This window comes from Nannizzia gypsea, genomic scaffold (genome assembly GCF_000150975.2).
Source record: "Nannizzia gypsea CBS 118893 supercont1.3 genomic scaffold, whole genome shotgun sequence".
Classification (NCBI taxonomy): Eukaryota; Fungi; Ascomycota; class Eurotiomycetes; order Onygenales; family Arthrodermataceae; genus Nannizzia; species Nannizzia gypsea.
Window position 1 is genome coordinate 2,776,979 of NW_003345199.1, and position 12,271 is coordinate 2,789,249.

A 12,271-nucleotide genomic window follows, 5' to 3' on the forward strand; every position below is an offset into this window, starting at 1 on the left:
TTCATAGAGTGACGGAAACAAAAATCGATTCTAGTATTGCTCGCCTTGGTAGTTGGCATATATCTGTTTCTTGCGAAGGTGCACGGGGACTTGGCCGGCTGGGGTATCGGGAATGGTTTTCTTCAGGCCCTATATAAATCAAATCCATATCATTAGCAAAAGCAGTTCCCCAGCGTTCAAAGACGACACAAACTGGGGCAAACATACAAGCTTTTCAAAAACACACGTGTTAAGCTGGTTCTCGTTCTTTCGGCAGTTCCACAGCTGATGGTTGTTCTGCTCCAGACACTCCCAGTGTGCCTTAAACTGCTGCATGCAGTGGGTGTTGATGTCTTTTATTCTGTATCATCCACACGTCAGCATCCCTTCCACCAAACAAACCAAATATCTCCCGCTTCTCAACCGATTATCTCCTCGTTGGAAAATAGTACGTACACGCTCGCAGCACAACGAGTGACTTTACGTCCTTCCCTCAAACACTCCACCTCTCCCCGGCCGCCCGCCTCGGCCTTACACTTCATATAATCATCGTTAAACGCCCTGCATCGGTCTCCGATGAAATATGACGCACTCATCAACGGTGCCGAGGTGGCTCCGATCTCCTCCACCTTGGGGATGTGGTCTGGCAAAGGCGTGTTGTCCGTGAGGGACTCTTGGTTGAACCTGCACACACGATCGTTAGTGGGCTATCGGGCAAAATGGTGGGTCAGCGTGGGAGAACGCACTGGGGTCTTCGTGCGCCGGACATCTTGCTGGCTCAATGGCTCTTTGCGGGTTGAAGCTGGCGGTCTTGAAGTTGCGTCTTTGCGCTTTGGAAACAGCTTGAGTGCAGGATGAAGTCAATCGCCGATTTCCTGATTGGTCGAGAGTCTCGGACTATACTTGTTCCGCTTCCCACTGCTGGCTGCTCAAGGTGGTTGATTAGTAATATAGTTAGAACCAATCAGACCATCTAAACTCACGATTTGATTAAAAAATTGGCCAATAAAACTTGATTGTTTTGATTTTAGCTATCTTTATTTTTCTTGCTGTATAAAGTCAGCATGTCAAAAACTCAACTGTCCAACAAATATGCCTTACGTGCTTCATAGGAGCCGGCAGCATATGTATGATGAAGCGGAAAATATGAGTGTCATGTCAGTTACCACGTTAATATTGGTTAGGGGATTCCAACCTTTCATCAAGCTGCCAGATACCATTGATTTTGATATACCAGAATCGCCGCTTTAACATGCTGCTAAAATGGAAATTAAAACATTGGGTCTATACTCTTGAAATACAACTTCAAGAGTATGGTTGTTAAAAGTGGCCATTGATATATTGATATACCATTAGGCTGTAGACGAAACTGCAGCAACTCTTCGATATCAACTTGGCCCGGCAGGATAACCCATGCGGGTGGCTGCATTTCTTTTTTTCATGTATATCCATTATGTTTCAATGATATCACCTGCAAACCAAAGCTTTCATGCTTGGTTGCATCTGTTAGTAGCTTTCAAACGAAATATCTGTTCCGTGCTGCTGTCCTGCATTGGGCATTCACTTGATGTGGTTGGTGCTAAGCGGGAGTGAAGACTCGCTACGCTGATCTTCATCCTACTTCATCTGCTACTTCCACCTTCCACACCACACAGACCTCGCCCTAGAAAAAAACACAGCCACGTTCACCACCACACGGCCTTTCTATCCGTAAATAGGTAAAACACAGTTTGAGACTCTCGAAAAGCAATACCACGAGTCATGGAGTGAGTGTTTCCATCCAAATACAACCAAAAATCAATGTACTTCTCGCTAATAACTTGACAGTCACGAAATCTCAGGTGCCAAAGGTTAGCAAAGTCACAGCTTCGTTGAATGAGCTAAGGCGATTAACAACGTTGATAGAATGGTGCCTTGAAGAAGAAAAGCCGGAGGATGTACAGGAAGAGGAGGTTTTCTTTGATTGCGAGCAAACGCTTGCCCCTGAAATCCCAACTGAGCCAAAAGCTGCGCGAGTGAGTAGTTGGATTGGATTCTCGAAATACATTACAAGCAACTAACCAAAATATCTTTGCAGAATGACATCAATGGCTCCGGCTCACTGCCACATCTACTGGATCCAAAGCCTTTTACCACGTCCACTAATACCAGCACTTCCGGTGCGCGCTGCCCTAAACCTCCTGCATACGTATCCGTGAACAGAAGCCTCTGGGCATCTGGTGCCGCACCTTCAGGTGAGTTTGACTGAGTGATAGACGTCTAGCTCTAGTTTAACCTTGCTACTAGGCTCATATCGGCTTCCTATGTCTTTTGGGGTACTAAAAGAGAGGTGGGTATTAGCTACTCATTAGTGCTGTTTGATCTGCCATACTAATGAAAGTACCCCAGAGTTGCGGAGTATATCAAAGCATTAGGGCCAAATTGTGGGAATGTTAATGACTTCTTGTTCGACAAGATTAACTATGACACAGGTGCATTCATTCCGCACCCGAGAAAGCTCTCTGAACAGGTATATTCAACTTCCTCACCGCTACTTTCCATAGCTAATATACATTATACCAGTGGCTGCATATCTGGGGCAGTCCAACCCAAGTAATGGCTGCAAAGAGTGCTCTCATGCGGCTACTCAACCGTTGCTCCGATAATGGACTACCGAAGAAGAAAAAGGCCTTTTTCGCTAAAGTTTCTAGTTACTCTCAAGTCAAGGAGGCACGCCTGGACCTGATTGACAAATCTAGTACTGTCATTGAACTGCTTCGTCAGAGGCCAAGTCCAGCCTTTGAATTCTTGGAAACTGTGCGCTAGCTACCCCTACTCAACTAGACTTGTGATCCTAGGTACTAATATTTGGGACTTAGCTGCTTTTTTTATGGCCAACGGATGAAGTACCGTTCGATTTATTAGGACCTCAGCTAGAGGCACTCGATTCTATTCGCCGTGAGACTGGTTGCTTCATTTATGTTTACGACGAGCAGCCGTCCTTTATCAAAGTGGATGGCGACGATCATGACAGCATCATAACAGCCGTGCACAGACTTCGTGCCAAATGGGCTGAAATCATGGCAAAGATCCATATACAATCTAAGCTTTACCTTGTACAGGCAGCTTCGTCAAATGTTCGAAGCAAGGAGGTTGCGATATCCCGAGTGGCCCATTCTGTGGGAGGGTTAGGGCAGGTGTATGCCACACCAGTGCTACATGAGATACCCTTGACATCAATGGACCCAGACACTGTGCAAGGCCGAGAAGAAGGTGCTCTTACCACTAATGAGAGCCGCCTCCGGGAGACTGTTCAAGAATCACTCCAGGGACTTCGATTTCTCCGTGGACATGTGCGAATGCGGGTTAACTTTGGAATATTCATCCTTGATGACTACAGGGAACCCAAGAACTCAAAAGCTCGATATTCATTCGATGAGTTTAGAACAATGTTGCTCAACTCTAGAACTCGAGGACATCTAGTGCAAGGGTAATATGCACGCCTCCCCAGCATTATATTTGTGCGATACCTACTAACAACTTGATAGACTAGAGTATGCTTGTGGAAATACCAATCTTTTGGCCAAATGTAGTTCTGCAAGTCATATCCTGGCTCCCATAGCTGGGCCTGATACGGCACCTCTAAAGCAGCCAGAACCTTTGTATGCTGTTATATTTGAATTTCATGGTAACAGCGCCCTCCTGAGGCTGGAAGTTGAATTTGCGAAATCCCCTTCTACCAATAACTTTGAGGTTTACCAGAAGCGTTGGATTCGACCACAGGGCGACGATAATGCTGGAGACATCCGTCCTCTTCTTCAAGTTGCAGTTATTGACTTTGAAAGGTATTGCTATTTTCGAGCCTATAATAACGATACGGTACACTGACTATAACTATAGATCGGACTGGCAATTAGAAATCAAAGCCCTTGAATTCCAGGAGCCTTCTACCATCGAACAATCTCTCAGAGAGTTTTCTCATTCGGTACATTTTAACCCTGAGAAAATGCCTGATCTGAGTGGTCCTGGGAAACAACGTGTGTCTTTCTCAAACCTTGCCCCAATTGCTCGCATTGTGGAGAAGTCAGCCCTACGCTACAGACTGAAAGGAACGAACTATATTTTTGAACTCGCCCGGTACGACGAATATTCTCGTGCGCAATTAACAGCTTCTCAGCTTCTTTTACAAGGCCCAGGTTTCAATAATATGTCACCAACGCCCGTGACGTCTTGGGGTGCGTCCATTTTCGACCTCCAGTGGGATAATATGCTCGGCCAACACGCGAATTTTGGAGCTGGGCATAATGCAAAATGGAGCCCTAGCCTGAACACCTTCTTTCCTTGCTTTGGAGACGCTGACCCGTCTGATCTTCGAAGCGGATTTAACTCCTTAATTCCTCTTATCGAGCAAGTGTCAACCTTGCTTGGGCAGAATCGTGAGAATGGTTCTGAGGACCAAGTTGCAGAACAGCAAAAGGAAGAAACAGAAGACAAGGGTTGCTCTGATAGCCCCGCCTCCAGCACTCATTCATTTACATGAGTTCAACCCAGGAGCTCCCTGTAACTAACTATTACGATTAGGGCTTGAGGTCGGAAAAGTGCTAACAATCTACCATATCTTCAATGGTCACCAGGGACTTTATGAACTGAGGGCATCGAAGGTTGCGATATTTCCTTGTAACCCAATGCACTCTAAATATTAGATTGGAGGGTTCTAGTCTCATGTCATTGTCCTGACAACATTCAGATACTAGGCGTATCATCAAAGGTTACTCTAAATTTATGTAGAAGAGAAGGAGGTTAAAAGATAAAGAGAAAAAAAAAGACCAGAGATTACTTTTTATATGCCTAAAATTATGACAAACCTAGTAGCTTATAGGGCCTTTAAGATACAAATGACTGCTGATGTTTGTTCATCACAGGTCCCAGCTGAAGAGTCTGTACGGTCTTAGAGGTTCGGCCAAATCTTCATTCGAGAATCGGCGCTATCTTCGTCCCTGCACTCTGGCCTCCGCGATAGCTTCGGCTATGTTTGGCCCTGTCGTTTTATAGACTCAGGGAGCTGCACGTCAATGTAGATATGAGCATTTCGCCCTGCATTCAAGCTTGCACGGCTCCGCTAGGTCCAGCCTGCGCCGCGCTGCCTTCGCCCGCGAGAAGCTTTTGGCGCAACACTACATCATCGTTGTTAGTACATAATAGTTATAGAACCACACAATATCGTATATGGGGCAGTACCTTCTTCAACCACTCTTAGATTTGTGCTTTTCCCTGCCACGATCTTCTCTAGCTCACGCAGATTTGTTCCCAGCTCCCCAACTTTTCCGTTATAGAATTCTATAGCTTTAGCCGGCGTCTACCACAGCGATGAATTAGCACTGTAAATCCCCATATGTATCTCCTTATCCCTCAATTGATAGGTATGGGGGCGCAGCCCAATCGTGCCGTACCTTTTCGACGTAGAATCCGGTCCCTACGTCTACAATCACTTTTTCCCTATCCGATAGCTTCCCTCTGACATATAATGAGTTGGTCAATGGTACCAGAATATCATTCTCCTGTCCTTCTTTTTCTGGTTTCGCGAGAATGCCGTCGTTTATGGAGCGAATACATTCTCTGAATTTCGATTGCGCTGATCGTAGCTTGGTATGTGAGGATGTGAGGTGCTCGAGCTCAGAGCTTAGGCGAGACTGGAGAGAGCGAAGCTGAGGTACGGATAGCGTAGCGACGTCAACTATTACGTTTCTTAATTAGTATGCGAGTCATTTGTGTCCATCATCTTGTGAAGAGATGGGTTGAATTCTAAACAACAGAGCGTGGGTGCGGGGTTGTAGCGACGGACCTGCGCCGGGAGCTGCAGCCGAAGATTTCTGTGAAGAAGACATTTTAATTCTCAATCCGATACTCGAATATCAAAAGGCGATGGATGGTATGGTTTGGTAGATCTGTTGTGTTGGAGATTGTGAATTGTTGATGTTAGCGGACGGAGAGTGACGTGTGGAAGATTTAGCTAAAAGTGTTTGACCAAATACGAACGTAAGTTTTGTTATAATTAGTTACCAGTGACCAGCTCGGTTCAATTGAATAAGACGAAACACCCTAAGGAGATCTTGAACATATAGAAAAGAGATTTCTTCAATATCAATTCTATCCCATCACTGTACACAATACCCCCAGAACGCCAATGCTAGTACATACAATATATTACAAACGCAGGAATCATAAGCTGTGAGGGAAGTCCAGGAGGCTGCTATAGTTTGCTGAGAAGAGATGAAACGAGTTCAGGGACCTCCTCTAAGGAAATTTTCGTTCGTAGGTTCCCTAGTCGCCGACACTGGACTTCCACCTTATTACCGGCGCTCCACGAATTCTTTCCAACGGCCAGGATGACAGGATACCCAATAAGGTCCGCATCTCTCAATTTCCAGGCAAAGTCCTTCTTTCTGTCATCCAATATTGTGTCTATCGGCTGCTGGGTATTTCGGGTAACGACGTCATAGACCAACTCGGCTTCTTTCTCGAGACCCTTTCCGGGCACAACGGCCACTTGGAAGGGAGCAATAGCTTGTGGCCAGTTAAGGCCCTTTTCATCCGCCAGAATATCTGATACCGCAGATATCATTCTAGAGACCCCAATACCGTGGCAGCCCATTTGTATCGGTACCGGTTCTTGTTTTCCTTTTTGTCCTGCATTGGCCAAAATCGCTGGGTTTATGGATACGTTGGCTTGTAACACATCGCTATACCGTGTGCCGAGGTGGAAGGTGTGTGCAAGCTCGATGGACTGGTCTATTTTGAGAGACGGGCTTCCACAACTAGGGCATTCGTCCCCTGCCCTCGCTCTAAGTAGATCCAGGCAATCATCAGTTCCAGGAAATCGGTCAAGGAGTGAAGACTGAATATTCAAGCTGTTGCTAGGTATCCCATCTAGAAGATCTTTGATAGGTGGTCGATTGTAGACGCGGACTCTGGAATCATATATATCTAAGACACGTATATCTTGTTCAGAGGTTTGAGGTTGTTTCTGGATCTCAGCTTTCCATGTAGCAAGAGGATCCTTGACGCCTATATCAATGTCTATACCGTACGCAGAAGCAATTGCTTTCAAAGAATGTTGATTCACTTCTCGTTGAGCTGGCTCTGACTCTCCGTTAGTTATAAGGAATTTTGGGTAAAATGCCCTTACTAGAACTTTTTTATCTTTCGAGATAACCGTCCATTGACCTGTTGATATAGCTGCTGCCTCTTGGCGACCTAGCCCATCAGTTGAAGCATCTATTTCCGGCTTATTTTCGGTTAGTTTGTTGGAAGATTTTCCACTGGCTAATTCCTCGTTAAAGACATATTCACACTTGGAGCAGCTGACGACGGTATCCTCTCCTTTAGGACTGGGAAAATGAAACTCGTGACTTAAATTGCCTCCCATATTGCCAGATGAAGCAGATGCCACGACATATGGTATCTTCAGCTCCTTAAAAAGGCTTATATAGGCGTCTTTCACTGTATTATAAGTCTTGATTGCCTCTCCTTCAGTAGAGTCAAAAGTGTAGAGATCCTTCATAACAAATTCTCTACCACGCAAAAGGCCATGCCGCGGTCTTGGTTCGTCACGGTATTTCCGCGCTAAATTAGGTAGTTAGCATGCTGATCCATGGTTAAGTTATGAGGAATAGCTTACAGATTTGATATACACGTAGGGGTAAATCTCGATATGATTTGATCAGCCCAGATACAAGTGTAGTGATCTCTTCCTCGTGGGTGGGAGCAAGAAGAAACGGAGTCTTCTTTCTATCCACAAATCGAAATACCTACTTTGAACATTAATATCAAATTACATGCACATAAAATATCAATCTGCTGCGTACCTCGGAGTCATCGTTGTGGAGTCTCCCTGACTTTTTCCACAGAGCCTGAGAGGATAATGATGATAGTGAGAGTTTTGAGGCGCCTACAGGAGTATATTAGCGGTGGATATATCAACACCAAGAAAATCACTCACTTAGTTTACGCATATGCTTATCAATAAGCCTTTCTAATTTCTCTTGAACTCGGAGTCCAAGCGGAAGAAGATGAAATACCCCAGAGTAGGGCTATGTGCTGTTAGCTTGGAGCTTACTTTATTGAAGCTATGTAGCGTACCTGTCTAAGGAAACCGGCCCTAATTAGAAGGTCGTTGGAATCTACTATAAACTTATTAGTATTTGACATCTAAGAAAAGGGGAGTACCTAGGTAGTTCTGTTTACCTCCATTCTTGGATTCGGCTATTCCACCAGACGGCACCCAAAAACTAGAGGCCCTGTTCCTCGTATCATCCTGCGAAAAATCTGTTAAAAACGGCATTTATATCTTCAAAATCATATCACATACATGGTATTTCTGGAGACGTGCAGGTTGGCGTGCCCGAAGTATATTCAACACTGGTCGCAAATGAAGCGATTTTGGGCCACGCTTCAGCCCAGAATGAAGAAACATGAGATTGAACCAAATTAACAATTAATAAGAGCGAATTGATAATAGTGAATGGATATTGAAGCTGTCTTGGTATATCGCAAGATAGGAAGACGTTCAACTTTTTTATTGGAAGTTTCCCCTTATCCGATCGGCCTGCACAGCTTCTTCCGGGTGAACCATTTCTCCGATATAAAAAATTGAATTTACTTTTTTATTATTTTCTAGACGAACCTCTCTAAAGGTTCAGATTCCTTATTTCGAGCCCAACCTGGGTATACTTACGATATGGCCAAGGCAAAGGGAAAGGAGGAGAAGTTGCCTAAGGTCAAGGATGTCGCTGCCGTTGAAAAACAGCGGCCGAGCAGCGATGCGGACGCAGCACCAAGCTTCTCTGATGCTATGGTAGCTAATCTTACCAAACGAATTGAACAAAAGTTGAAGGGAGATGGGAAGGGAGATAGAGGCTCGCCGAAAGTTGAAAAGAAACAGAAATCGGAAAAGAATGAAAAGCGCAAAGAACGAAACCAGGTCGCCGAGGCGAAGCCCGCCGAGAAGCCTGTCAAGAAACGAGAGCCGCTGCCAGATACCAAACCTACCGATAAAGTGGGAAAGAAACGGGATCGGAGTGGGAAAGTTATAAAACCCCAGGTCTCTGAGAAACCATACTCAGCGGAGGAAAAGCCAAGTGAGCGTAAGAATTTGGAAGAGGAGGTATATGCAATTGGTGGGACGAAGGAAGATCTCGAGCTGGTTGCTGGTGTTGAATCGGATTCAGAGATGGAAGATAAGGAAATATCCAGCGGCGATTTGGAAAAGCTTCGAAGAGATCTCGGTAGGCTCATTAATGGTGGAAATGATCTCCCCGAGCTTCCTGATCTCCCCGCGCAGGAGACGAAACCCACTGGAACGAGGAAAGAGCGGAAGCAGGAAACCAAGTCGGCCGAGGAAAAGATAGCTGAAAAACCGGTGCAGGAGAAGAAAGCCCCTGGGAATAAAGCCTTAGAGAAGAACGAGAGTAAAAAGGCGCAGAAAAAGGATACGGCGCCCTTGGCTTCAGCTCAAGAAGCTAAAGTGCCAAAGAAAGCTCTATCTTCTTCTTCAAATCTCGTGAGTGAAATGTATCCTTTTTGCAACGTTATCATTATACTGACATATATTATGTAGATTATTCCCGAGCGCTCCGATTGGTATGCTACTCCGCTTCCAGAAATCTCTTATGATTCAAGTCGCTCTGTGAATATATCCCGCTTAGTGTTGGAGCGCGTGCGTGAATACGCCATGACATTGTTGGAAGCGGAAAATAAAGCATACACGTCGAATAGGGACTCGAAATCTTCGAGCTACAAGTTTTATTCGACCATTGTTTCTTCGGGTACCCTAAGTGACAAGATATCGGCTTTGACTCTCTCTGCGCAAGAGTCACCTCTTCATAATACCCAGGCTCTGGAAAATTTGGTTGGTTTGGCCAAAAAGCGGAGTAGAGCCCAAGCCGTAGAAGTTTTACGATCACTGAAGGATCTGTTTGCCCAAGGCACTCTACTCCCTAATGACCGAAGGTTAAAACACTTTGTTAACCAACCCGCATTGGCTGCTGCACTATTTGAAGCTGGTGGCCATTGGGACATTGGCGACAGGCTTCCGAATCAAATCGAGAAAAGCCATTTAATCATGTGGGCATTTGAAGATTTTGTTAAAGACCAGTACTTCGAGGTATTAAAGGTTCTTGAAGTTTGGTGCAATGATGAAATCGAATTTTCTCGGTCCAGGGCTCTGAGTTACGTTTACGAGCTGCTGAAGGAGAGACCAGAACAGGAATCGAATCTGTTACGTCTTCTGGTCAACAAGTTAGGTGACCCAAGCAAGAAGATTGCTTCGCGAGCGTCCTATCTTCTCCTTCAACTTGAGCAAGCTCATCCACTCATGAAAGGAACAATTGTGTCCTCAATAGAGTCAGAGTCACTTTTCCGCCCAGGTCAGAGCCAACATGCAAAGTACTACGGAGTCATCACCCTGAACCAGACGATTTTGAGCAAAAATGACGATAAAGTTGCATCCCAACTTCTTGACATCTATTTCCCCCTCTTCGTTGCTCTCCTAAAGCCCAAGAAAGAACTTCATGCCCAAAAGAAACACAAAAAGAAGGAAAAACACTCGAAGAAAGGTAAAAAGGACAAGGAAGACGATGAAGATGCCAAGGCGAGGCTCAAGAAGAAGAGCTTCGGGAGAAGCTTATCTCGGCTGTTCTGGTTGGCGTTAACCGCGCTTATCCCTTTACTACGTCCAGCTATGAACTGTGTGTTTGCCTTACTCCTATTCTTTAAGTAATCGCAAGCTAATACGATCTTACCTCTAGGCTTTCTAAACATCTAGATACCCTGTTCCGTATCACTAATTCTTCAAACTTTAACACAAGCATCCAAGCTCTTATGCTTATCCAACAGCTCTCCTCATCCCATGCAGTTTCAGCCGACCGCTTTTACAAAACGCTCTACGAATCGTTATTAGACCCTCGGGTTGCAACATCATCAAAACAGCCGATGTACCTTAATCTGCTGTACAAGGCACTGAACACTGATATTAACGTTAAACGGATTAAAGCATTTGTCAAGCGTCTAGTACAGATACTGGGCGTGCATAACCCGTCTTTCAGTTGCGGTGTCCTGTATCTAATTAAACAGTTGGAAACGACGTTCCCATCTCTGACGGCCATGGTGGATCAACCAGAAGACGCCGAGGACGATGACGAAGAAGAAGTCTTCAAGGACGTCCCGGATGAGGAAGAAGATGAAACGCTAGCCAACGAACAACCCAAAAACAAGCCCTCGATAACTCGTTATGACCCTCGAAAGAGAGACCCAGAGCAAAGCAACGCTGACAGAAGCTGTCTGTGGGAGTTGGTTAGTACTGCTTGACACCATTCTCTACCAACTACCAGCTCAGAGTTCACTAATTCTTTTCTTATTCTAGCTTCCTTATTTGTCTCACTACCATCCCTCTGTAGCTGTCAGTGCTAAGCAGCTGCTCCAACATGAGAAAATGTCCGGAAAACCAGATCTTGCGATTCATACTCTCACTCACTTCTTGGACCGTTTTGTTTATAAATCCCCCAAAGCCACACCTAGCCTCCGCGGATCTTCTATCATGCAGCCTCTCGCTGGTGGGGACACCAGCGGTCTGCTGGTAACCTCTGGGCGGAATGCAACTCAACAACCAGTCAACAGCGAATCGTTCTGGAGAAAACGAAGCGACGAAATTTCTGCGGAAGATGTCTTCTTCCATGACTACTTCAACCGCCTCGGTAAAGACAAAATCCGCCAGAAATCCAAGAAGAAAGCTTCCAAAGACGAAGAAGAAGGCGAGACTGACGAAGAGTCCGAAGTTTGGAAGGCTTTGGTACAATCACAGCCTGAGCTTGATGGTGAGGGCATTAGTGATGATGATATGGATATGGATGGCTTTGATTCTGCTATGGAAGACAGTGATCATGACGATCTGGAAGGCATGGATGAGGACATGGACGAAGAGGATCGTGAGATCGATGATGATGTTATCATCAATGATGAAAGTTCAGAGAATGATGAAGATGAGGCAGCTTCGGAGGCTGAAATGGATAAGTCTATGGACATAGACGATGAGATGTTCAACTTCGATCAATCCGATGAGGAGGCTTTCGTGGACAGTGACGAGGAGCTACCGTCAGATTTGGATGATGAGGTCGCTGAGGAAAAAGGCACAAAGAAGTCAGACTCTCAATCAAAGAGAGAAAAGAAACGAAAACTCAAGCATCTTCCTACGTTTGCGTCCGTCGAAGACTATGCAGCATTGCTGGATAAGGACGATGACGACTTTTGATTTTATGTT

General features: G+C 45.3%; 5 protein-coding genes across 5 annotated transcripts; 2 read left to right on the forward strand and 3 right to left on the reverse strand.

Annotated features, from left to right (window-relative positions):
- Window positions 1–30: 30 nt before the first annotated feature.
- Window positions 31–748, reverse strand: MGYG_04479 (NADH-ubiquinone oxidoreductase kDa subunit; the record flags this gene model as incomplete). The annotated part of the gene is made up of 4 exons (XM_003174253.1): window positions 31–129; window positions 208–340; window positions 436–663; window positions 726–748. The coding sequence occupies 4 exons, from the start codon at window positions 746–748 to the stop codon at window positions 31–33; spliced, it is 483 nt and encodes a 160-aa protein (XP_003174301.1).
- A 1,309-nt stretch (window positions 749–2,057) lies between these two features.
- On the forward strand, window positions 2,058–4,498 carry MGYG_04480 (hypothetical protein; the record flags this gene model as incomplete). The annotated part of the gene is made up of 8 exons (XM_003174254.1): window positions 2,058–2,173; window positions 2,243–2,308; window positions 2,368–2,488; window positions 2,542–2,775; window positions 2,838–3,448; window positions 3,507–3,620; window positions 3,654–3,803; window positions 3,859–4,498. 8 exons carry the CDS (start codon window positions 2,058–2,060, stop codon window positions 4,496–4,498), a joined length of 2,052 nt encoding a protein of 683 aa, XP_003174302.1.
- Window positions 4,499–5,058: 560 nt separating this feature from the next.
- Window positions 5,059–5,843, reverse strand: MGYG_04481 (hypothetical protein; the record flags this gene model as incomplete). Its single annotated transcript, XM_003174255.1, has 4 exons — window positions 5,059–5,132; window positions 5,197–5,314; window positions 5,409–5,692; window positions 5,801–5,843. 4 exons carry the CDS (start codon window positions 5,841–5,843, stop codon window positions 5,059–5,061), a joined length of 519 nt encoding a protein of 172 aa, XP_003174303.1.
- Window positions 5,844–6,208: 365 nt separating this feature from the next.
- MGYG_04482 (prolyl-tRNA synthetase) lies at window positions 6,209–8,431 on the reverse strand (the record flags this gene model as incomplete). The annotated part of the gene is made up of 7 exons (XM_003174256.1): window positions 6,209–7,581; window positions 7,637–7,766; window positions 7,824–7,906; window positions 7,958–8,048; window positions 8,098–8,141; window positions 8,203–8,272; window positions 8,327–8,431. The coding sequence occupies 7 exons, from the start codon at window positions 8,429–8,431 to the stop codon at window positions 6,209–6,211; spliced, it is 1,896 nt and encodes a 631-aa protein (XP_003174304.1).
- A 264-nt stretch (window positions 8,432–8,695) lies between these two features.
- Window positions 8,696–12,262, forward strand: MGYG_04483 (ribosome biogenesis protein MAK21; the record flags this gene model as incomplete). Its single annotated transcript, XM_003174257.1, has 4 exons — window positions 8,696–9,517; window positions 9,575–10,703; window positions 10,781–11,307; window positions 11,378–12,262. 4 exons carry the CDS (start codon window positions 8,696–8,698, stop codon window positions 12,260–12,262), a joined length of 3,363 nt encoding a protein of 1,120 aa, XP_003174305.1.
- Between the last annotated feature and the right edge of the window lie 9 nt (window positions 12,263–12,271).